General features: G+C 42.6%; 1 protein-coding gene across 2 annotated transcripts in view; it reads left to right on the top strand.

Moving 5' to 3' along the window:
- LOC126272436 (uncharacterized) overlaps positions 1-25,031 on the top strand; it is a 28,834-nt gene extending 3,803 nt beyond the window's left edge. The window contains exons 2-5 of one of the 2 annotated variants that reach the window (XM_049975307.1): positions 3,115-3,202; positions 10,667-10,807; positions 11,542-11,634; positions 23,215-25,031. In XM_049975307.1, the coding sequence (XP_049831264.1) occupies positions 3,115-3,202; positions 10,667-10,807; positions 11,542-11,634; positions 23,215-23,516 (624 nt within the window). In that variant the 3' untranslated portion in view covers positions 23,517-25,031. The remainder of the gene's footprint in view (positions 1-3,114; positions 3,203-10,666; positions 10,808-11,541; positions 11,635-23,214) is intronic. The other variant, XM_049975308.1, reaches the window with a different exon arrangement.
- Positions 25,032-25,288: the final 257 nt, after the last annotated feature.

Genomic DNA, 25,288 nt, shown 5'->3' with positions numbered 1-25,288 from the left:
TTTGAATAACGAAAATAAATATTTTCCTTACACCAGGCACACCTGAAAAAAAGAAATATTAATGCTTTCAGGCACGTTAGGATAATTACTAGTTTTGTTCGGACAGAATTGCGGTGGAGTCAGAAATGGTCGCGGCCGTTGCTCTGCTTACTGAGCTGCATACCGAGCGTACTGAAAACTATTCATAAAATGTACCGATGTAAAGTAATAATGATCGCCTCATATTTGTCACTGTCATTGTTGTATATGAATGTGTCATGGCACTAATCGATTACACAGCAGACTCTATATTTTTTCGCGTCGAAATGGTAAAGTGCTGTCTGCTCGCAGTCTTTTCAAGAAACTTGACTGATCGGCGTTAAACACAGCAGATTTGCGGATAACAGAAGGCTTCGCCTCCGCGTCGGCTACGAACTGATGACATCTCCTCTACACTTTCCTCTGAAGTAAACTTCATTGTTTTGTGCCTACCCGTACCGCATGAGTTCTTGAATCTGCTTAACTAGGTCGAAGAAGACTTGAAGCCATCAACGCTCATTTCAATTGCCATTCCGAATGCCCAGTCTGATAGATCTCCATCGGTAACGCTGCACTCCCTGTCACGAGCAACGGTTCTACGACACTCCCCTGCGGCACACCTGAAATCACGCTTACTTCGGAAGACTTCTATCCATTGAGAATGACATGCTGCGTTCTGTTATCTAGGAACTCTCATATCTGAAAAAAAAGAAAAAAAATCCTCAGAAGAACTGTTCTTCCTATCATTTGTTCAGGCTTAGGGATTTGTGTCTGCTTAACATAAAGTTGCACGTCCAATGAATATTAATTCAGTTTTCTTTCCATTCTTGACACTTACGCTATGGCAAAATCAAATGATAATTATTATCGATTTTAAATGAGTTGCAAATTTGATTGAGCAACAACTGCGGCCAGTTGTTTCAGAGAAAACATCCACGAAAGCTGAAGAGCTGTTTACCCATGCACTGTCAACCAAGGACACGTGACCGCTTTGTTGCGCAAGCTCCGGCAAGCGTGTGAAATTCTCCAACCGCTTGGCAAGCTACGAATTTGGCAATTTTTAACTTTTTTTTTAATGATTGCTGTGCGTCTTAGGAGCTAAAATTGTCTTCCGTTCGGTGTATTCTTCCTGAATAAAAAATTTCAATGGATGTTCCGAGAAATAGGATTGGGTCATTCCCTTGTAAGTGTATTCTTGTTGCGGGTTTTATGGATCGTTTCGTTGAAGTATCATAACAACGTCCAACAAATCAGTTAACAGGCTATTTACAAAATTCCTATCGTGAGGGGCTGCAAGCCAATCATTTCTGTATCTACTCTGCAAAGTGACGGTGAAGTGCTCGGTGCTTCCCATTGTGCTGCTTAGTAGGGCTTCTTCCGGTTCCAGTCGCATGGGAGGAACTGGAAGAAAGGTTGCTAAAATGGCTCTGTGCGTGCTATTATAACTCTGAACTTGTCATCTCGGTCCCTATATGAGCGATAAGTAGAGGGTTGAACTGTATTGCTAAGTTCCCCGCTTCGTACTGGTTCTTGAAACATTGTAAGTAGGCTTTAGCAGGGTAATTGTGGGTCTGTCTTCCACCAAATGCCACTTCATATTTTTCAGCTCTTCTGGGACATTGTCCCGTGACTCAAATCAAATCTTTCGCCACTTGTGCCGTCTTTTTTGTACATTCAATATCCCCTGTTAGTTGATCCCTTATATTTATAGGTTTTAGGGTATTGCAAATGGAATTTGCATAATGGGGGGGGGTTATCTTTCTATCTAATAATATCCCATATATAACTCTCCTCCACAGAATATCGCCATCACGTACCTGAAAATTGCTTAGTTTATTGAGTTACAGAAGTAAAAATTGCTGTGTTTTATCTATTCAGCTGTAGTCCATTATGTTTGAAATGTTGTACAGGCTAAGTAGTTTATTGGCCTAAGATCTGTGAGAGAAACACCTCATAAAACCTCACCAAGAGACGTTGTCAGCGGTCAGTGCAGTTGTTGTTGTTGTGGTCTTCAGTCCTGAGACTGGTTTGATGCTGCTCTCCATGCTACTCTGTCCTGTGCAAGCTTCTTCATCTCCCAGTACCTACTGCAACCTACATCCTCCTGAATCTGCTTAGTGTATTCATCTCTCGGTCTCCTTCTACGATTTTTACCCTCCACGCTGCCTTCCAATGCTAAATTTGTGATCCCTAGTTGCCTCAAAACATGTCCTACGAACCGATCCCTTCTTCTAGTCAAGTTGTGTCACAAACTTCTCCCCAATCCTGTTCAATACCTCCTTATTAGTTACGTGATCTATCCACCTTATCTTCAGCACTCTCCTGTAACACCACATTTCGAAAGCTTCTATTCTCTTCTTGTCCAAACTAGTTATCGCCCATGTTTCATTTCCATACATGGCTACACTCCATACAAATACTTTCAGAAACGAGTTACTGATACATAAATCTATACTCGATGTTAACAAATTTCTCTTCTTCAGAAACGCCTTCCTTGCCATTGCCAGTCTACATTTTATATCCTTTCTACTTCGACCATCATCAGTCATTTTACTTCCTAAATAGCAAAACTCCTTTACTACTTTAAGTGTCTCATTTCCTAATCTAATTCCCTCAGCATCAACCGATTTAATTTGACTACATTCCATTATTCTCGTTTTGCTTTTGTTGATGTTCATCTTATATCCTCCTTTCAAGAGACTGTCCATTCCGTTCAACTGCTCTTCCACGTCCTTTGCTGTCTCTGACAGAATTACAATGTCATCGGCGAACCTCAAAGTTTTTACTTCTTCTCCAAAGTGCAGTTGACATATTATAAATTCAGCTTTTTACTACCATCGATTGACTGTCAATAAATAGTGTTCATGCAATTCTATGTGAATCATGTGCTCCAGAATTTGACATTTGTTCCTTAATTTTTGACGCGGTGTGTAGTTATGAATAGTACGAATATGTTTAGGTCATCTGCGTGACTTAATCATTGCTTTTATGCCCTCGATTACTTTTTCTATATTTCTTATTAAGGTCAAAGAGATATATTAGCTCAAAAAACAATATATTTACCTTTTGCCTATCGATGTTCGTTTCTACTTTCAGGTACAGATTGGAGTACTGATATTATTCGTTTTCTTCAGTGTGGTCGTCGCTGATGAAGGTACCGCTGACAACGAACTGAGAGGTTCAGGTAATTTTTGCGGTTTAAATGACTACATAACTATTTTCTCTCTTACATAGCATGTATTCGATGCATGGAGCATTCCGTAACTACTTTAAAACTATTGTTCTCATCGGACTGATTACACGTTAAGCTTTTGTACCTCATTAAAATCTCGCGAGGTCTTTGACGTTTTATTAAAACGTATTTGAAACTGCTTTCTATTTTTCTTATTTCTTTATTAGGACCTTCTAGAGGCCACATTCCTATTTCACTGCTTTGTCTCTTTTTCTCCTCCTTTTCTTTCAATAGTCCCTGTTTCATGGTGTTTCCCTTTTCTTTCTTTCTTTCTTCCTTAGGAAACATTACATTTTTAAAATTATGAACTTAAACATGTTTCTTACCATTACGTCTCCTCTTATGTTGTTTGTCTGCGAATTTAACTTGATGATGTTTGTTGACTTTTTCCAAAATGTATTTCAGAATCATTTTGATTCGCCGATTGTCATCCATTCTGTAAATATATCCAAAGAATAGTAATCTCCTCTTCCTTTTTGTTTCCGATATATTTTCTATGTTCTAATACGTTACATTACTACTTCTGAATTTAAAAAATTCTAAATTTTTGTTGGGTCTAACATTTTCCTTATATTACTTATATCCATTACTTATAATTTTTCTAGCTTACAAATCAGTATCTGCCTTCGCTGGCGTACAAGCATTCCTGTTTCCCTGGTTTTTTCTTTAGTTTTTATTCGAAGGTTTCCGGATAAGCCGCCTTTGTTGTAGATATTTGTTGTATTGTAAGCTCTATCCATATTATGTATCCTTTCGTCTACACTAGATTTTTTGCAAACAGTTTGCCTGGATTGTTTCCATAAAATATTTGAATTTCTTAAGTTTCGTATTGGACTAACATCTACTCTCACAATTTCAAGAACTTTTTGTATTTGTCATACATTTTGTTTTATTTGCAGAGATTCTTTAGTCTCTCATCTTGCTTTTCTCTTCCACTACAGTGGCTTGTTGTGGCTGCATTTGACAAGCTTTCAGAAAATGTAGGAAAAATGTAGGCAATTTATTGCAACGCCTTTATGTTTCTTCCCAGCATATTTTTTGCTTTTTTTTCCAAATTCTCAATTTTTTTCCAATATGATACTGAAAAGAAGTGGAGATAAGCCATCGCCTTATCTGACACCTGCATGTAATTTGAAAGACTGAGATACTTCACCCATAAATTTTACTTTGAGACTGTGTGTCAGGGCTTCACGGCTAAAGTTTACCAGTTGAGATTTAACTCCAAATTCACGGATGACTGTAACCACTGTTTCTCTGACAACAGTGTGAAAAGCTTATTTATAAAATTAGTAAATGTTATAACTGTGTCTGTGAAGTTCATTAATCTGTGACGATTTATTGATTCCAGGTTGAAAATCTGTTCGTACTAGGATCTTCCATTACTGAACCAACACTGAAATTCACCTAGTCGACTGTCAAGTGTTATATTACACCCTATTAAGTAATGTTATTGATAATGTTTTATAAGAAGCTGATAAATGCGGTATCGGCTGCTATCCGGTCGCCGCCAATTACGACGCCGTGTTTCCTACAACCGCCCGGCGGCGAGAGCGCTCTATCACGAACGATTACGATGCTGTCTACAGGATGCGGGCATCCCCTCGCCGAAGCTTGTGTAATTAAGTTCGAACTCTCCTGGACTGAGCCTTTCTTTGCGTTTGCCAGTTGAATAACATCTACAAGCTTTCCTAGTGGCCAGGCCTCGATATCTTCCGAATAGACATTGTGTTGAAGAGTGACAGAGATACAAATCTTTTGAAGCTGCATGTATTTCTATATTCGAACCTACTGTTAGCAACTGATCTGCAACAAAGCTATTGTTTTTAATATTTGATATTAGACGGAGAGTAAGTTAGTATCTGAATTCTCTGTTGATGAACGACATCTGTCCCTCGCTCCTGCTGTCCACTACAGAACCACACAGCGTGCGAAGGAAGACATAATAGTAAAGAGCCACACACCTGTAACTGTCATCATCCACTTGTTACCAATTACTCGTCTTGTGCACAGAGTGTATTACAGTCACTTTCAATTCCCCTGTGACCTTTTCTGTTCTGCACACTTCGTTGAAGATTATTCGTATATATTCAGTGATTTATAGATCGGCCAATTTTCAAAATTCAGGGAAACTGGTATAATTTTTTTTATTTCGTTCGTCTCAGGTGCACTGATATAAAATTCAGCTGTAGTGGTTACCAGTTTCGACCATTTTCAAATACCCACATCTTGCTATTAACCGTAATTATTGCTACAATATGGCACCAAAAGGCACAGCAAAGTGTACAGTGGGCAACAAGTGCTCTCACTGATCTTTGCCTATGTTTCTGCTGCAACTAACTGACACGACCAAACTGACAAACATTTTTCAGTTTCGTCGTGTCACTCCTCTGTAACAGACATATGGGCTAAGATCAGTGAGTGTACTTGTTGCCCACTGTACACTTTGCTGTGCCTTTTGGTACCAATTGTAGCAATAATTACGGTTAATAGCAAGATGTGGGGATTTGAAAATGGCCGAAACCGGTAACCACTACAGCTGAATTTTATATCAGTGCATCTGAGACGGACGAAATAAAAAATAATACAATTTCCTCAATATTGAACAGCTGCGGACCTGCCGCCCGTGGCATCATGTCTCGAATAAGCAAATTCAAAACTTCAGCCCAAGTAGCTTCGCCATTTTTTTACGAGTTTATTTACTTCTGTGTAGTTCAGGAGGTTTTCGAAAGGTTTAATAAGAATTCCACAGTTCTTCGCATTGAACAGTCGTCAACATTTCCGACATCACTCTGTAACGTAACTTCACGTAATATACGGTAAGGAACAATACCTTGTTACTTGCTTAAACAATTATTTACATTTACTTGACTACCAACAACTTCTGAAGCGCATTTACGTTCAGGAAAATAATGAGGATATTTATCTAAGTCGTACTTATCCGCATCATCATCAGATATGTACAAATTATCCCTGTAAAGCATTTTAGTGGCACGGGCATAGCAGCGTTACCACTCTTGACAGCCTTGTTTCTGGCATTTACCACTATTTTCACGTACACATTCGGACAAAGATTTCGTTAGTGAGGTACACCTTCCATTTCACCGTTTACCGTGAAACTCTCAACTAATATGAATAAAGAACATCGCGTACCATGTTTTACACGCAATAATTCTGTATATCGACAACTGTCGCTTATCGTTGTTTACAAATGGCTCTGAGCACTATGGGACTTAACATCTGTGGTCATCAGTCCCCTAGAACTTAGAACTACTTAAACCTAACTAACCTAAGGAGACCACACACATCAATGACCGAGGCAGGATTCGAACATGCGACCGTAGCAATCGCGCTGTTCCGGACTGAGCGCCTAGAACTCCTAGACCACCGCGGTCGGCCATTGTTTACATCTCACGTCTTCAGTTGTAACTGGCACATCCTAAATAAATATTGTATATGGTAATAATACACTGACAGAAAGAAAACGCCTAGCCAAAAAATAATTAATGTACAGTAATAACATTTCTGGAATACATTTGTCTAGATATATTCAAGCGATTAAAATGGCAAGATCACAGTTTAATGTAAGCGCGAGATGAGTCATTACAAATTAGACATGCCGGTTCATTAATAACAAGTGTGGCCACCAGAATGTTGAATGCAACCACGCAGACGTGCATACGCTTTTGCATAGGTGCCGGATATCTTTTTGTGGGACAGAGTTCCATGCCTGTTGCACTTGCTCAGTCTATACGGGAACAGTCGATGTTGATTGTGGATGACACTGGAATTGTCGTCCGATGATGTCCCGTATGTGCTCGATTGGAGACAGATCTGGTGATCGAGCAGGCAGAGGCAACGTGTTCAATTTCTGTAGTGCATATTGTATTAAAACCGGTATGTGGGCGAAGGTTGGGAGGACACCCTCTGCAGCTCAACACGTCGAATCAGCAGGCTGGCGTACAAATCTGCAGTCAGGGAGCTTGGGATTAGCACGAGAGTGCTCCTACCGTCGTACGAAACCGCACCCCAGACCTCATCTGCAGGTGTAGTTGCAGACTGTCTAGCACGCAAACAGGTTGGTTGCAGGCCCTCAACTGGCCTACTTCTAACCAAAACACGGCCGTCAGTGGCACCGACACAGAATCAGCTATCACAGAACTCAGCCCTGCCCTCCAACGAGCTCTCGCTTGACACCACTGAAATTGCAAATGGCGGTGATTTCGGACCAGTGGAATGCACGCTACAGGGCGTCTGGCTCGGAGCTGTTCTAAAAATAACCGATTTGCAACAGTTCGTTGTGTCACTGTGGCGCCAGCTGCTGCTCAGATTGCTGCTGCAGTGCAGCACTCAGTACCAGAGCCATACGATGGCCTCCCCTCTCGGTTGTGCCACGTGGCCGTCTGGTGCCCGATCTTCTTGCGACTATACATTGTCGTGGTCAACGCTGCAGCAGTCACCTACAGGAACTTCATTCCTGCCTAGTCTTTCTTTCAGAAGAAACATCCAGCGTCTCTTAGCCCTACTACACGACATTGCTCAAACTCAGTGAGGTGTAGATAACGGCGTTATTTGCCGCCTTAAAGGCGGTACGAGGGCGAATTGAAAAGTTGTTGGAATCACCACGAGAGATCAGCGTTAGCGCAACAACAAAGACGTTCATGCCTATTTCCAGAATACACTGGGGGACTCTGCTCCTTCATATTCAACTGTTGCCCAGTAGACAAATGAATTTAAATTTGGTCGGCAGAGCTTAGATGATGATCCGCGTAGTGCTCGTCCAAGACGTGTCACTACTCCAGAAATCATTGCAAAAGTGCCCAAAATGGTCATGGAGGATCGTCGATTGAAAGTGCGTGAAATTGTTCACACTTGCCAGGTATCATGTGAAAGGGTATGTCACATTGTAAATGAAGAATAAAAAATTAAAAATTATCTGCAAGATGGGTGCCGCGACTCTTGACGCTGGATCAAAAACCCATGAGAATGGACATATCGGAACAACGTTTGGTCCGTTTTAGGAGAAACAAACAAGATTTTATGCGCCGGTTTGTGACAACAGATGAAACTTGGGTGCACTACTATACCCCACAGACAAAACAACAGTCAAAGCATTGGAAACATGCTGATTCTCCGCCACCAAAGATAAGGAAGACAATTCCTTCGGTGGGAAAGCTCATGGCATCAGTGTTCTGGGATGCGAAGGGGATTCTGTTTGTAGATTATTTCCCCACTGGGCAAACAATTACTGGAGAATACTATGCTAACCTCCTGGACAAATTCCAACAAAAGATACGCGAAGAAAGGCAATGCGAGCCCGCACACATTTGCCGTCGCCATGGCAAAATTAGACGAACTAAGGCATGAATTGTTGCCACACCCGCCTTATTCACCTGATATGGCTCCGTCAGACTTCCATCTCATCCCAAATCTTTTTATTTTTTTGGTGGACGAATATTCGCTTCAAACGAAGAATTGATAGCCGGAGTTGACAACTATTTTGCAGGACTGGAGGAAACTCATTTTCGAGGTGGGATCAAGTCACTGGAACATCGCTGGACCAGTTGCATTAATTTATAAGGAGACTACATTGAAAAATAAAAAAAGTTTCAGTGATGTAACTACTTTTTTCTATTCCGTTCCGAGAACTTTTGAAAGCAGCCTCGTAACTAACGCTTACGACCCTTACAGCGTATATTCAAAGCAAACCTGATTTGCATCCTCTTAGTGGGACTACTGTCGTCACTATTATACGACTGCTGCGAAACTTGAACAGACATCCTGTTTCAGACGTGGAAAAACGTCTACAACTCGTTTATGTCGCACAGCTTATTCTTGGCGTTCGAATTTCTTTTTCTGTCAGTATATTTACATTACTGGCCATTAAAACTGCTACACCACGAAGATGACGTGCTACAGAAGCGAAATTTAACCGACAGGAACAAGATGCTGGGATATGCAAATGATTAGCTTTTCAGAGCATTCACACAAGGTTGACGCCGGTGGCGACACCTACAACGTGATGACATGAGGAAAGATTCCAACCGATTTCTCATACACAAACAGCAGTTCACCGGCGTTGCCTGGGGAAACTTTGTTGTGACGCCTCGTGTAAGGAGGAGAAATGCGTACCATCACGTTTCCGACTTTGATAAAGGTCGGATTGTTGCCTATCGCGATTGCGGTTTATCGTATCGCGACGTTGCTGCTCGCGTTGGTCGAGATCCAATGACTGTTAGCAGAATATGGAATCGGTGGGTTCAGGAGGATAATACGGAACTCCGTGCTGGATCCCAACGGCCTCGTATCACTATTAGTCGAGATAACAGGCTTCTTAGCCGCATGGCTGTAACGGATCGTACAGCCACGTCTCGATCCCTGAGTCAACGTTTGCAAGACAACAACCATCTGCACAAACAGTTAGACGACGTTTACAGCAGCATGGATTATCAGCTCGAAGACCATGGCTGCGGTTACCTTTGACGCTGCATCACAGACAGGAGCGCCTGTGATGGTATACTCAACGACGAACCTGGGTGCACGAATGCCAAAACGTCATTTTTTCGGATGAATCCAGGTTCTGTTTGCAGCATCATGATGGTCGCATCCGTGTTTGGCAACCTCGCGATGAATGCACATTGGAAGCGTGTATTCGTCATCGCCATACTGGCGCATCACCCAGCGTGATGGTGTGGGGTGCTATTGATTATAGGTCTCGGTCACCTCTTGTTCGCATTGATTGCACTTTGAACAGTGCACGTTACATTTCAGATGTGTTACGACTCGTGGTTCTACCCTCATTTCGATCCCTGCAAAAACCCTACATTTCAGCAGGATAATGCACGACCGCATGTTGCAGGTCCTGTACGAGCCTTGCTGGATACAGGATACAGAAAATGTTCGACTGCTGCCCTGGCCAGCACATTCTCCAGATCTCTCACCAATTGTAAACGTCTGGTCAATGGTGGCCGACTAACTGGCTCGTCACGATACGCCAGTCACTACTCTTGATGAAATGTGGTATCGTATTGAAGCTGCATGGGTAGCTGTACCTGTACACGCCATCCAAGCTGTGTTTGACTCAACGCCCAGGCGTATCAAGGCCGTTATTACGGCCAGTGGTGGTTGTTGAAGGTATTGATTTCTCAGGATCTATGCATCCAAATTGCGTGAAAATGTAATGAGATGTCAGTTCCAGTATAGTATATTTGTCCGATGAATACCCGTTTATCATCTGCATTTCTTCTTGCTGTAGCAATTTTAATGGTCAGTAGAGTATATTACATATCTCGTGCTGGAGGAGGCTGATGGGTCCAGCTCGCTACGTAACATGGTTGTGGGGTGGCTGTGACGTCAGCTGCTAGCAGTAACAGAGTAACGCCGCCCTGGTGTTGTGACGCGCTGCGTGTTGGCTTGCAGCAGCTGTCGGGCAGGCGCGGCCGATGCTGCTTCCGAGGCCGGCGCTGAGGGTCCTGGAGCGGCAGCCGTGTTCCTGCGCCGCCGAGACCTGCGGCTGCTGCGCCAGCATAGACCTCAGCTACATCAACTTCAGCGAGAAAGGTTTGTCGCCATCTCAGCCCACACTACAGTCCTGAGCTTATGTGGCGCGTCAGGCTTCACACCACCTGCAGAGTAAAGATACGGGAACTTTGCAATATTATGAGAAAGGTAGATTACTACTCACGATGTAGTGCAAATGCTGAGTCGCAGATAGGCCCAACAAAGAAACTGACGGACAAGTTAGCTTTAAGCCAAAAAGGCCTTCACCGGAATTAGATAACACACACACATACACACACACACACACACACACACACACACACACACACACACAAACGCATCTCACACGCACAACACCACAACCTGTGGCTGCGAGGTCTCGGCAACCAGAGACTGTGGTCATGAGTGTGTGAGTTGAGTTTGCGTGTGTGTGTGTGTGTGTGTGTGTGTGTGTGTGTGTGTGTGTGTGTGTGTGTGTGTGTGTTTGTGTGTGTTTGTGTGTGTGTGTGTTGTCTAACTCGGATGAATGCCTTTTTGACTGAAAACTTACTTCTTTGACAGTATTTTTTTTTTGCGTTGGCCCTATCTGCGACACAGCATCTCCGCTATATCGTGAGTAGTCATTGTCTTTCTCATAATATTGCGTTATTATATCCTGTATTTTTCATTGCTTCATACAAAAACTTTGTCACTCACACTCAATACAAAAAATAATTCTGATCAACTCATTTCTAGGTCAACAGAGCATTTTTAGTATGCAGAAACTAACCAAACGAATCTTATCTCTGTTTCAGGATGTATGAACTTCACAGTCGCACTGAAAGACCTCTCGGTTAAACTGGACTTGTTAGTAAATGACAAGAGTATATATCGGACTGGACTCTCAGGTAAGGTGTACATGTTAGAAACTTCTGTATGTTTGTGTGTCTGCCGGCCGCTGTGACCGAGTGACTCTAGCCGCTTCAGTCTGGAACCGCGCGACCGCTACGGTCGCAGGTTCGAATCCTGCCTCGGGCATGGATGTGTGTGATGTCCTTAGGTTAGTTAGGTTTAAGTAGTTCTAAGTTCTAGGGGACTGATGACCTAAGCAGTTGAGTCCCATAGTGCTCAGAGCCATTTTTTTACTCGTATTATGTACTCACTCCCCTCTATAAGTACTAGAAGTTTGTTACGATAATTTCCGAACACCATGAGATGTCTCTCCTCAGAGTCGTCAGGTACATTTTCTCTGACGTTTCGTCAGAAATTTGCAGTTTTGTTTTGGTAATGTGTTGATGAACTCGACTCAGACATATGCTGCTTGTCACAAAATTGTTTCTCGTTACAAACAAAATTATTTTTGAAACGTAATTTTACGTGCGATACTCGAGGTACGGATGTGTATAGTAAAACCGAGCAGCGACTGGACAACACGGGGCAGGTCGGTACGCCAGTAGCTGCTAGAATACTGGTTATTCTTCCTGTTTTACTGACCGTATTAATATGTGAGAGCACCCATAACCTCAGTTCTATTTCGCAAAGTATAAATAACGCAAATGCAGGCTAGTAAAAAGTGCAAAAAGGCAAAACTGCCAAGTTTATATCTGTAACGAAGTTTCTTTCGATATCAACCTCTGCTAACAAAGACGGAAGAGGCAGTGGTCTCCAGAGTATGTAAACAAGAGGCAGAAACACCGTAAGTAAACTGAACACCAACTTCATAAACAAAATGCTGTTTTTAACCTAAAAAAATTACAAACATATGTATCTAATTTAGAGCATGTCCACAGAAAACGGTTTGTAAATAACGCGTCACGTGTAAAATTTTCTTTGATTAACTGCAGTAAGCTTAAGACGGAGAAAGCAATAATACGTGAAAAATTATTTTGTTTGTAGCGAAAAACAAAGCGACGCTTTCCGTTGACAGTGGGCGTCGCGTGATAGACGTGATCAGCAGTATTTGTTTGAGCTCATTCCAGCTACACGTAAAAACAAGTTACAAATATCTTCCGAAACACGAGATACAATACGCCTGACGACTCTTATGACAGACATGCGGTATATAAATGTGTGTGGACGTGAGAGAGTGGTTACACATGTAAGCGAGACTCTGGAACGGCCGGAACAATTTCAGCTAAACATAATACACAGTTTGGAAGAATTTATCTTCATTTTATTTGCAAACCTGACAAGATCAGGACAATCACGCCCTCTCTTACACGTAGTATAACATTTATTATGACAAGCAAGTTATAAGTTATATCTAATGTGCAACACAACCTTCACAAATAACTATAGTGTAGAAGAAAAAACACAGATTACTTTCGTTTGTGAAAAATACAACAATAAATCAAATTACTGGGTGATACAATATGAGTGCGAAAAATTCGATGAATGGTCTCAGAAAATAAAGCATTTAATAGTTACAAACAAAATACCTTTACTGCGCTTCAAAGTAATTACTATTACCAAAAGCTCAATTATGACATAGGTTGTAATGCTGTTGCAAACTGTCAGCTTACTCGTCTTGTGGAGTCGCCCGAAGCACCGTGGTTACACTTGGTTGGATATCTGTATCATTACAAGAGATGAGACCTGGTGCTGCCAATATGATCCAGAGACCAAGCGACTCAGTGACGTAGCGTTCATAGTCTTCCCCACTTCCTTCAGATAAAAAACGCGAACATCATGGTCTTACGTAAGATTTTGCCAGCCGACTTTTCTGGTAGACGGGTAAGACGATGACCACCAAGCCATTGACTGTCGCTTGGTTTCCGGATCGTGTTGGTTGCGCCAGGTTTCATTTCCTGTAGTGATGTGGATACCCGACGAAGTGTAACCACGGTACTTCGAGCGTTTGCTGAAGGTTTGCAACAGCTTTACCACCGATGTCAGAAGTGTGTCGTAGTTAATGGTGATTACTTTGGGGGCTAGTTGTTGTTTGTAACTCTTGTTGCCTTTATTTTTCTGAGAACATTCACTGAACTTTTCAGACGTATCTTGAAGATTTAAAATTTAAATGCTAACGGCAATGTACTTGAGAGAAGGATTGGAAGAGAGGGAGAAATAGGAATGCGGTGAAGCACAGGTAATGAAGATAGTGGAAAAGAAAGTGGGTTGAGTGACTGAAAAATGACAGGAGAAGGAAATGTAACTGGGACACGGTGGGTGCATTTGGTTCACTGCTCTACAGAGGAAAATGGCAACATACGTAATTTCTGGGGGAATCATTACGAGGCTGACAGACGGAACTGCTGCAGCTTCTTTGTAAAAGCAACAGTGCACTGAACTGAGCGCAGAGTGCAACGTACCTTTTTGCTGAGACTGGAAGTACCAACAGAGAAAGAGTTTCCGAATGTACAGTTGGGGTAAGAGACCCTTAGCAAACTTCTGGGTGTGATGGCATGTGTCTGGAGTAACATGTAAAAATAATCAAAAACTAAGTTCATGTATGGATCACTGTCTAAGAAAAAATATTGGGCGGTAAGGGAGGTGAGATACCCCCGGCAAACATATTTTTAGGAGTATGGATGGTAGATTGGTAACATCTAAGCGTATCAGTGGATACCTGAAGAAATGTCAAATTTTGAACTATATTGGTTACGATCTAGAAGAAATATACCGTTGGTTTAAGATACACCTAGCAGCGTTAGGAGAGAAGCAGACAAGAAACGACGGTAATCAACAAGTAGTTAATAAATTTATTCAGAAGTTGGGACACGAGAACCGTCTAAACTAAAACCTACTTATCCACAAGTAGCACTGAAAGAATCATGCACCTTTTATTTGTCTTACGTCGTTTCTGTCGATCCGAAACTATTGTTTTAATTTTGTATCATGTTTCAAGCCTCTCTCACAGACTGATACGTATTTCTTTGCCGTATTATACAAATGTCGAAAACCTAACACATTCACAGAAGAATGTAGATCGTATGCGTATTAAAAGATGTAGCTAAGAGTCACACCTGCAGTGACACAAAGTTTTCCTCCCCAGTCACCATTCACATGACTGTGTTGTGGATCCTGATCTGTATGTTTCAATGGCCCTCATTGTAACGAAAATAAGGGAGGGGAGGCGGGACGAAGGACATCGTTTGACTAATTAGGCATAAGAATTCATTTTAATCGCGTTAACGTTGCAGATACCACATGTAATGTAAAGAGGACATCGTATCTGCGTACTTGGTGTTTTGTGACCGTAAAATTCTGCGTGGGCGACAGCTAATACGTCATCCAGAGGGTTGCCTGGAAGCGCCATTGATGGTTCAAATGGCTCTAAGCTCTATGGGACTTAATATCTGAGGTCATCAGTCCCCTAGACTTAGAACTACTTAAACCTAACTAACCTGAGGACATCACACACATCCATGCCAGAGGCAGGATTCGTACCTGCGAACGTAGCAGCAGCGCGGTTCTGGACTAAAGCGCCTAGAACCGCTAGGCCACAGCGGCCGGCTTAAGAGCCATTGAGTACACTTGGATTATTCTGATGTTTGCGAGTCACTGAAACCACATTTTACACCAAACAATCATAGACCAAGAAAATTAGCTCCATCGTCAGCCTAACAGTTACAACAAAAGACACAAACCCTATACGAAGCAATGATTATGAAATACACAACAATAGCCGCGCGGAGTGACCGCGCGGTTGCAGGCACCATGTCACCGATTGCGCGGCGCCTCCCTCTGGAGGTTCGAGTTCTCCCTCGAGCATGGGTGTGTGTGTTCTTCTTACCATAAATTAATGTAAGTTTGTGTAAGTAGTGTGATGTAAGGGACCGATGACATCAGTAGTATACTGTAGTATACAGAGAAGTTGCAGCATTAGAAAATTGTAGCGAAATGCAGGAAGATCTGAAGTGGAAAGGCACTTGGTGCAACTGACCCTTAACATAGATAAATGCAATGTACTGCGAATACATAGAAAGAAGGATCCTTTATTGTATGATTATATGATAGCGGAACAAACACTGGTAGCAGTTACTTCTGTAAAATATCTGAGAGTATGCGTGCGGGACGATTTGAAGTGGAATGATCACATAAAATTAAGTGTTGGTAAGGCGGGTACCAAGTTGAGATTCATTGGGAGAGTACTTAGAAAATGTAGTCCATCAACAAAGGAGGTGGCTTACAAAACACTCGTTCGACCTATACTTGAGTATTGTTCATCAGTGTGGGATCCGTACCAGATCGGGTTGACGGAGGAGATAGAGAAGATCCAAAGAAGAGCGGCGCGTTTCGTCACAGGGTTATTTGATAATCGTGATAGCGTTACGGAGATGTTTAACAAACTCAAGTGGCAGACTCTGCAAGAGAGGCGCTCTGCATCGCGGTGTAGCTTGCTCGCCAGGTTTCGAGCGGGTGCTTTTCTGGATGAGGTCCCGAATATATTGCTTCCCCCTACTTATACCTCCCGTGGAGAACACGAATGTAAAATTAGAGAGATTCGAGCGCGCACGGAGGCTTTCAGACAGTCGTTCTTCCCGCGAACCATACGCGACTGGAACAGAAAAGGGAGGTAATGACAGTGGCACGTAAAGTGCCCTCCGCCACAAACCGTTGGGTGGCTTGTGGAGTATAAATGTAGATGTAGATGTAGTTTGATTCCTTAGGAATTCACACCCATTTGAACACTACAATATACACAAATCATGAAAAACATTGAACTAAAATATTAGTGCGCACAAAATGATTAAATTTTGAGACTATATTTAACAAACCAAAAGTCACAGAACTGCAGTTTTTCAATTTTTGTCACCGTACATGGCACGCGGAAAGTTCTACGACACTCAGCCGAAATGTGATAGAAACATACAACATTTCGACAACAGACGGTCATCATTTTCAGGCACGTCAGTGCTCGAACGGTATGTTGAGTCAAAATGTACTGATTTCAGTTGTCGCAAAAGGTTTTCTAATTTGTCTTTTTTACAGGGCCAAATAATTATCGGGTACACCTTGTACAAAATAATCAGAATTATTCAGACTCCACCAACTGTTTCAATAGGAAACAAGTTGAAGCTTTACCGTCTGATCGTTACTCAACAGTTGTTTAACTGTTTTGATGAATGCATGAGAGAAGTTGCCGGCTACTGAACAGACACGTTACCGGGATATAAGTTCTAGTGACATGACTTCAAGAACATAACATTTCGAAGTGGTTGTCAGATTCATATATTTCTAGTAGTGTTAGTGCATTTAATTTTACTCATCTCAACTTGGCGCCGACACCAAACGATCTGGTTCTTTCTTGGCACGACAGAAATTGTATATGACTGAGCTTCGATCTTCATTAGTCACGGCATATGCAAAAGACAATAGCATCTAGAGTATGCTGACATAATAACTCCGTACTTAGCAATCGTATACAACAGATCGCTTGTCGGGAGATCCGTAACTGAAGACTGGAAAGCTGCACAAATCACACCAATACTCCAGAAAGGAGTAATACGCTAAATTATGGACCCATGTCGCTAACGTCGATTTTGCAGTGCGATTTTGGAACGTGTGCTGTGTTCGAACATTATAAGTTATCTCGAAGAAAACGATTTATTGACAAACAGCTTACACGTATTCAGAAAATATCGTCGTTGTGAAACACAACTAGCTCTTTACTCTCACGAAGTAATGAGTCCTATCGACAAGAGACATCAAACTGATTCCATATTTTTAAATTTCCGGAAGGCTTTTTGACACTGTTCCTCGGGAGCAACTTTTAATCAAATTACGTGCATGTGGAGTATCGTCTCAATTGTGTTAGTGGATATGCGATTTCCTGTCAGAAAGGTCACAGTTCGTAGTAATTGACGGAAAGTAATCAAGTAAAACAGAAGTAATAATCGGTTCAAATGGCTCTAAGCCCTGTGGGACTTAACATCTGAGGTCATCAGCCCCCTAGACTTAGAATTACTTAAACCTAACTAACCTAAGGACACCACACACATCCACGCCCGAGGCAGGATTCGAACCTGCGACCGCAGCAGCAGCACGAATCCGGACTGTGGCGCCTAGAACCGCTTGTCCACAACGGCCGGCACAAAAGTAATATCTGGCGTTCCAAAAGAAAGTGTTATAGACCCTCTGCTGTTCCTCACCTGATTTAGGAGTCTGAGCAGGTCTGTTAGATTGTCTGCAGATGATGCTGTCATTTACCAACATGAAAAGTGACCAGATGATTAGACAAGATATCTGTATGGAGCGAAAAGTGTCAGTTTACTGTAAAGTGTAAATAATCAGAAGTTTGGAATCATCGACATGAGTACTAAAAAAGAATCCGCCAAATTTCGGTTACGCTATAAATGACACAGATGTAAAGGCTGTTAACTCAGTTAAATACTTAGGGATTAAATTACGAGTAACTTACGTTGAAGCGATCACAGCTGATGTTGTGGTCAAAGCAAACCAAAGACTCCGATTTTTTCACAGCACAGTTTGGAAATGTAAGAAGCCTAGTAAAGAGACGGATTAGATTACTCTTGTCTGCTCTATTCTGAGAGTACTGCTGTGCGTTGTGGGAACCGCATTAGACAAGATTCGCGTCGGACATCGAAAAAGTACAAAAAAGGGCAGCTAGTTGTGTACTATCGTGAAATAGGAGAGATTGTGCCACGGACATGATACACGAATTGGGGTGGCAGTCATTAAAACAAAGGTATTTTTCGCTGCGAAATTTTAGTCACGAACTTTCGCCTTAGAGTGTGAAAAATTTTTGCTGGCGCCTACCTACATAGGGAGATAATAAATACATGTGTTGTTGTTGTGGTCTTCAGTCCTGAGACTGGTTTGATGCAGCTCTCCATGCTACCCTATCCTGTGCAAGCTTCTTCATCTCCCAGTACTTACAGCATCCTACATCCTTCTGAATCTGCTCAGTGTTTTCATCTCTTGGTCTCCCTCTACGATTTTTACCCTCCACGCTGCCCTGCAATGCTAAATTTGTGATCCCTTGATGCCTCAGAACATTTCCTACCAACCGGTCCCTTCTTCTTGTCAAGTTGTGCCACAAACTCCTCTTCTCCCCAATTTTATTCAATACCTTCACATTAGTTATGTGATCTACTCATCTAATCTTCAGGAAATATATACATAGGGAATCGTTCCACTCCCGAACAGCGCTCGGGAAAAACGAAAGCTTAAATCTTTCGGTGCGATTTATCTTATTTTATTGTTAATAAATACATAGGGAGATAATAAGACAAATGGCACGGAAAGATTTAAGCCTTCATTTTTCCCGAGCGCTGTTCGGGAGTGGAACGATGGAGAAGTAACTTGAAGGTTATTGAAAACATTTTTGAAAGGGGGCTATCAACAGATGTTGTATGAAATGCATGTTTGACCATCAGCTGCTATCATTTTAATCGCAAATATCGACTAGTTTCAGTAACAGGCCATCTTCACGGATTAAGGCTAAAATAGTTTCACCCATTACACCACATCTGTCATTACTTAAATAATGGCCACGTCTCATGTGTAGAACTCGAGTATACAACACAGGACACACTAATAGTAACCCGGTCGAAGTGGCCGAGCGGTTCTAGGCGCTACAGTCTGGAACCGCATGACCGCTATGGTCGTAGGTTCGGATCCTGCCTCAGGCATGGATGTGTGTGATGTACTTAGGTAAGTTTCGTTTCAGTAGTTCTAAGTTCTATGGCACTGATAAAAAAAATGGTTCAAATCGCTCTGAGCACTATGGAACTTAACATCTCAGGTCATCAGTCCCCTAGAACTTAGAACTACTTAAACCTAACTAACCTAAGGACATCACACACATCCATGCCCAAGGCAGGATTCGAACCTGAGACCGTAGCGGTCGTGCAGTTCCAGACTGAAGCGCCTAGAACCGCTCGGCCACCAGCGGCCGGCGGGCACTGATGACCTCAACAGTTAAGTCCCATAGTGCTCAGAGCCATTTGAACTAAAAGTGCTGTGTTGTATACTGGAATTTGTGACACGCTCTACACATGAGACGAAACCATTATTTAACTAATGACAGATGTTTTGTTGTGGTTGAAACTGTTTTAACCGTAATCCGTGAAATGGTCTGTGACTGAAACCGGTCAACATTTGCTTTTGTATGTACATGGTTTTAGCACGACGTCTCTGGGACGACGGCCGTTTACTATCGTGACAAAAAATAAAAACAACTACAGCCGTCCTCATTATTTTATTTTATTTTGTCGCTACCACTTTGGACGCTTCATTGCGTCATATTCAGGCTGTTTTGATGCGTTAGAGGTTGATACGATCCCCATGAATAACCCATCAGTTGCCAGCATTACTGGATTCGCAGATAATGTGTCAGCACTCCAACTGTCAACTCAGTGAACTGTCAACTCACTGAACTGTCAACTCAGTTGACAGCTGACAGTTGGAGTGCTGACTCATTATCTGGGAATCCAGTAATGCTGGAAACTGATGGGTTATTCATGGGGATCGTATCAACCCGTACCGCATCAAAACAGCCTGAATATGACGCAATGAAGCGTCCAAAGTGGTAGCGACAAAATAAAATAAAATCATAAGGACGGTTGTAGGTGTTTTTATTTTTTGTCACGGGTCGATATTTGGGATTAAAATAAAAACATCTGATGGTCAGACATGCATTTTATGCGTGACGATCATTCGCTGACCCTTCCGCCAGGGCACTCAATTGTGAATTGCAGAACAATGACGTAGATGTAGATGTTGACCTCAGACCTCCCTCTCTCAAGGGCAGTCAACCCCCCACCTCCAGTTCGACCACACTGTTCTTACAAGGGAACCTCCCCATCGCACCCCCCTCACATTTAGTTATAAGCTGGCACAGTGGATAGGCCTGAAAAAACTGAACACAGATCAACCGAGAAAACAGGATGAAGTTGTGTGGAACCTTGAAAAAAATAAGCAAAATATACAAACTAAGTAGTTCATGCGCAAAATAGGCAACATCAAGGGTTGTATGGGCTCAGGAGCACCGTGGTCCCGTGGTTAGCAGCTGCGGAAAGAGAGGTCCTTGGTTCAATCCTTCCCTCGGGTGAAAAGTTTAAATTTTTATTTTCAGACAATTATTATCTGTCCGTCAGTCCGTCTCTCCGATGCGAGGTAACTGCACCGTAGTATGCGTACACTGCACCTAAACAAACATCGAAACACGTGATGTCAGTCGACTACAGCGCACGGAAGAGAGAGTATTGCTGCTAATGAGGCTCCCTGGAAGGCAGTTGACTGTTCACTACTTTGGACGAGAGTGCATTAAATATGTGAGATGTATTCCATGGGCAATATGAATCCAGCAAATATAGTCCGCGACTTCAATAACAAGGTCAGTGAATATTTTCCGAACTGTAAGGAATCGGAAAGTTCCTTAAGGGATCGAAGGATTTTCGAACTTTTGTATGATTATTTCCTACATTTGTTGATAAACAGTACGTGTGGTGATGACGATACCTTGCTGATTGCTGCGAGGCTGTATGTACCAGATGATGAGATTGTTGACGATCCATACGAAGAACACGAAGAGGAAATACTGTGACTTCAATCTGATGGTATTTCTTTGGGTTACATGAAGAAAATGCTCCAATACATGTTACTGTCCAAACCAATTAAAAGACGCAAATATAGATTATGGAGTGAAGTAACAAATAAATTTAAGAAATTTAAATGGATGGAGGAAAAAAGCACAATTAAATATTGCAAAGAAGTCGTGGAACGAGATGGAACCCGAATACAGAAATTCAGTGAACTAGAAAACCATGTATACCGACAATTTATTAAAGCCAGAAATGAATTAAGTGCAGGGCATGATACAGAACTATAGATTTGGGGATTGCATCACACTAAACAAATCGGCCTGGACTTCGAGGCTTTGTCTCATTGGCTTGTCACGTTCAAAATAAAATACAAAATTACGAGTAGGAAGATTACGAAATATGTAAGCAAGAACTACGCAAATAAACTGGAAGAGCTTTGAGTGTTCCAAGACGTTTGTTACAGAAACTAACGTCAGATTCCAACAATATGAAGACTCATATATTATCAACCCAGATCAGTCCGGTTTTAACTATGAAATGAAATTGACCCGCACGTTATCGTTAGTTGGAGAAGGCGACGCGGAATGTAGTGTAGACCAGCTGCATGCCACTTCACATAGTTATACATGCACTGAACAAAGCAGGATTTCTTTTACCTACATTTCATTTACTTTCGCAGGAAAAAAACGGTGTAGTTGGACCGCAAGTTCAGCAATAGGTGAATAGGGTACTTGCGCCAACGACGAATGTCATTGTGAATTGCAGTGCGTCAGGAAAAATGGAGAAAAGACAAGTGAAAGACTTTAATGAACGTGTGATTGCTCCTTACGCGGACAAAGATTTTGCCTTACTCCTTGACAGCTATACAGGACAGAAGGATCAGGCATTGTACAATTTTAGTGCGGGAGTAGACGTGATTACCATTTCCCCACGTTATACACCTCTTGTGCAACCGTTAGATGTGTTTGGTTTTCGGCAAGTGAAATACTTTGTGAAAAGATTCTATGATTTTGCGAAGTTGCACAGGTACGCAGAGCAGTATTATTTACGTAATCGTGTGCCAATTATCAAAGTTCAGGCACTCATACATAATCAACTTCACTCTCCAAAATTCCAGGACATGTTCAGATTTGCTTGGACATATGCGGGATTTGACGGTCTACACACGGAAAAATTTGAAAACGTTAAATCATATGTTTTGACAGAGCACAGGGAAAACTGTGCGACAGTGAAACTGTTGCAATCATTTGTTGCAGCTTATGTGACAAACTCATATGTTTTCATCACTTTTTTGGGAATGATTATCACATCCACAAGAAAACCTAAATCGGGCAAGGTAGAAAAATCTTTTTATCCATTCGCCAAGTGTACAAGTTAGGTGGGTTGACAACATATTCCTGTCATGTGATGCACATGCCGTCAGCAATGTCATATAGAATATATCAGACGTGTTTCCCTGTGGAGGAAGAGGTTGACTTATGACTTTGCGATCAAAAGTTTTCGGTTCCCATTGGAGAGGCACGTCCTTTCGTCTACTAATCGCACAGTTTTGCGGTGCAGTCGCAAAACACACACACTAAACTTATTGCAGTGAACAGAGACGTCAATGAACGAACGGACAGATCATAACTTTGCGAAAATAAAGAAAGTTAACTTTTCACTCGAGGGAAGACTTGAACCAAGGACCTCTCATTCGGCAGCTGCTCACGCCAACCACGGGAGCTCACACTATCCTTGATGTTGCCTATGTTGCTCATGAACTACTCAGTTTGTATGTTTTGCTTATTTTTTTCATAGTTCCACACAACTTTTTCCTGTTTTCAGTTTTTCAAGGCCTATCCACTGTGCCAACTTATAGCTAAATCTGACGGGGGCGCGATGGGGAGGTTCCACTGTTAGTAACACTAGACTGCTCGGAGGAGAGCTGGTAGCGCGGCAGAAACGCAGCACTGCTAGCGGCGCGTGTGTGTCCCACAGCGCGCAACCCGCCGCCGCTGTGCGTACCGCTGCCGATGCTGCCGGCGGTGGCGTTGTGCGTGCGCGTGTACGACATCCACTGGGAGGACGGCGCGCTGCACGTGTGCGCCAACCTGGAGGCGACCGTCTTCTCGACGCCGGCTCTCGTCATCCCCTTCGACTGCATCCGGCTGGGTCCGGGAGGCGTCGACCTGGTGCGGCCGAGCGCCTCCACGTCGCAGTTCGGCCTCTTTCCGCACGCCCCCAGGGACCCTTCGCAGCGGATCGCCGCCTCTCCGGCGCCCACCAGGAGGCGGCCGTGAACCGCCCACGTCACACCAACACCGACTCGGCGCTTGTTCGTGACGTCACGTCAGCTAGGCACGGCGAACGCCATGTCTGTTGCAGGCATACTCGTAACGGTGGTGTCTCCCTCCCTGACACAGGAAAATGTGAAACTATCGGCGGTAGTCGACCGACACACATTGTTCTGAGAGATTTCTGCAATCAATTAATTGTGCAATTCATTACACTTCTTAACAAATAGTGTATTCCTGAGCTTAAATTTCCACCTGTTTTAAGGATTGACATACAAAAACATCATGGTCCATCAGCAACAGAATTCGTGCTTCTTTACCTCATTTGTAAATCTGAGGAAGTTACGTTTGTACTGGGTTGCTTTTACAAGTAACTGTGAACATATTTGTGCTCTTCTTTAGGTATCTTGGTTGACTATGGGGTGAGGAGCACTGAATGTTAATGAAATGGCTCTGAGCACTATGGGACTTAACATCTGTGGTCATCAGTCCCCTAGAATTCAGAACTACTTAAACTTAACTAACCCAAGGACATCACACACATCCATGCCCGAGGCAGGGTTCGAACCTGCGACCGCACCAATCGCGCGGTTCCGGACTGAGCCCCTAGAACCGCTAGACCACCGCGGCCGGCCTGTTAATGAAATATCTTGCGATTGTACACGTTGGGGGAGGGGGTGGGGGACAGAAGAAGCGGCAAAAGAGAGCTACTTGTTTTATCAAATAAAATTTTTTTATCTAATAAAGTTTCTCCTTTCAGTTGCAAGAGGGGAATATTTATCATTTCTAATGTGCATGTTTAAAAAAGTTTAAGCTCAGCAGTATTTTCGATGTATGAAGCTATTTTGTTTCCTGTTTACAATTCCTTTCGTTGGAAACCACTGTAATCTAATGACTGGCAACAGTTCGACATTTACACATGTAAATTCATTCACATTTCCAGTGACGATGTCAAACGAAAATAAATAAAAGAAACGAGGGGGTTGGGGTAAGTTTCGATAACAAAATGGATCAAGTAAATATAGTCACTTGAATGTAAAATTTCCGAAGCTTCCAATGGGGCAAACCGTCTCCTCATGTTGATTTACGTTTGTTTCGACAGGATTCAGTAATACAGAACTATGATCTTCATTTGTAGCTTTACGATAGTAAGAAAATCTCTCGTCTAAATAAAACTGCAGAATCCAAAACAATACCAAACATTTTGTCCAGAAATAAGAGATTTATAGTGATAAGCACGCCCAGGCGTTTCAGCCTGCAACGGACCTGGCGTTCGCTGTGCCTAGCTGACGTGACGTCACCAACAAGCGCCGAGGCCTGCCTTTGACTCGGTGTTGGTCACACGCACGACGCACTGCCTGCGGAATGACATGGGCGCACCTACAGCTGGGAAGCAGCGCCAAGTGGACAGCTACAGTAGTTTAAATATTTAGTGTTGGACTAATACATGCAACAAGAATTTCGAACCACCGTTAAATGTTTAAGCGAAAATAAAACCAAGAAAAGGATTACTACAAATGACCCAGAAATTTATGGTTGAGCCACGTAACAGTGGAGGAGACCGCCACCAGTACCGTACCTATCAGTTACTTTCCACACAGACCCCAAAGTCTTTTCCATATAACATCCAGCCTAATACTTTTCACATCCCAATACCTGCCCATAGCTACGAGTAATGTACATCATCACACCACCACCTGTCACAAATATCACTACGTACACTGACGGACAACTACACTGCAACACCAAGAAATAATTAATGTAGAGTAATGAAATAT

The sequence above is a fragment of the Schistocerca gregaria genome, chromosome 5 (assembly GCF_023897955.1).
Source record: "Schistocerca gregaria isolate iqSchGreg1 chromosome 5, iqSchGreg1.2, whole genome shotgun sequence".
Lineage (NCBI taxonomy): Eukaryota > Metazoa > Arthropoda > Insecta > Orthoptera > Acrididae > Schistocerca > Schistocerca gregaria.
Note: the sequence above shows the minus strand (reverse complement) of the source record. Positions and strands in the feature narration are given on the sequence as shown.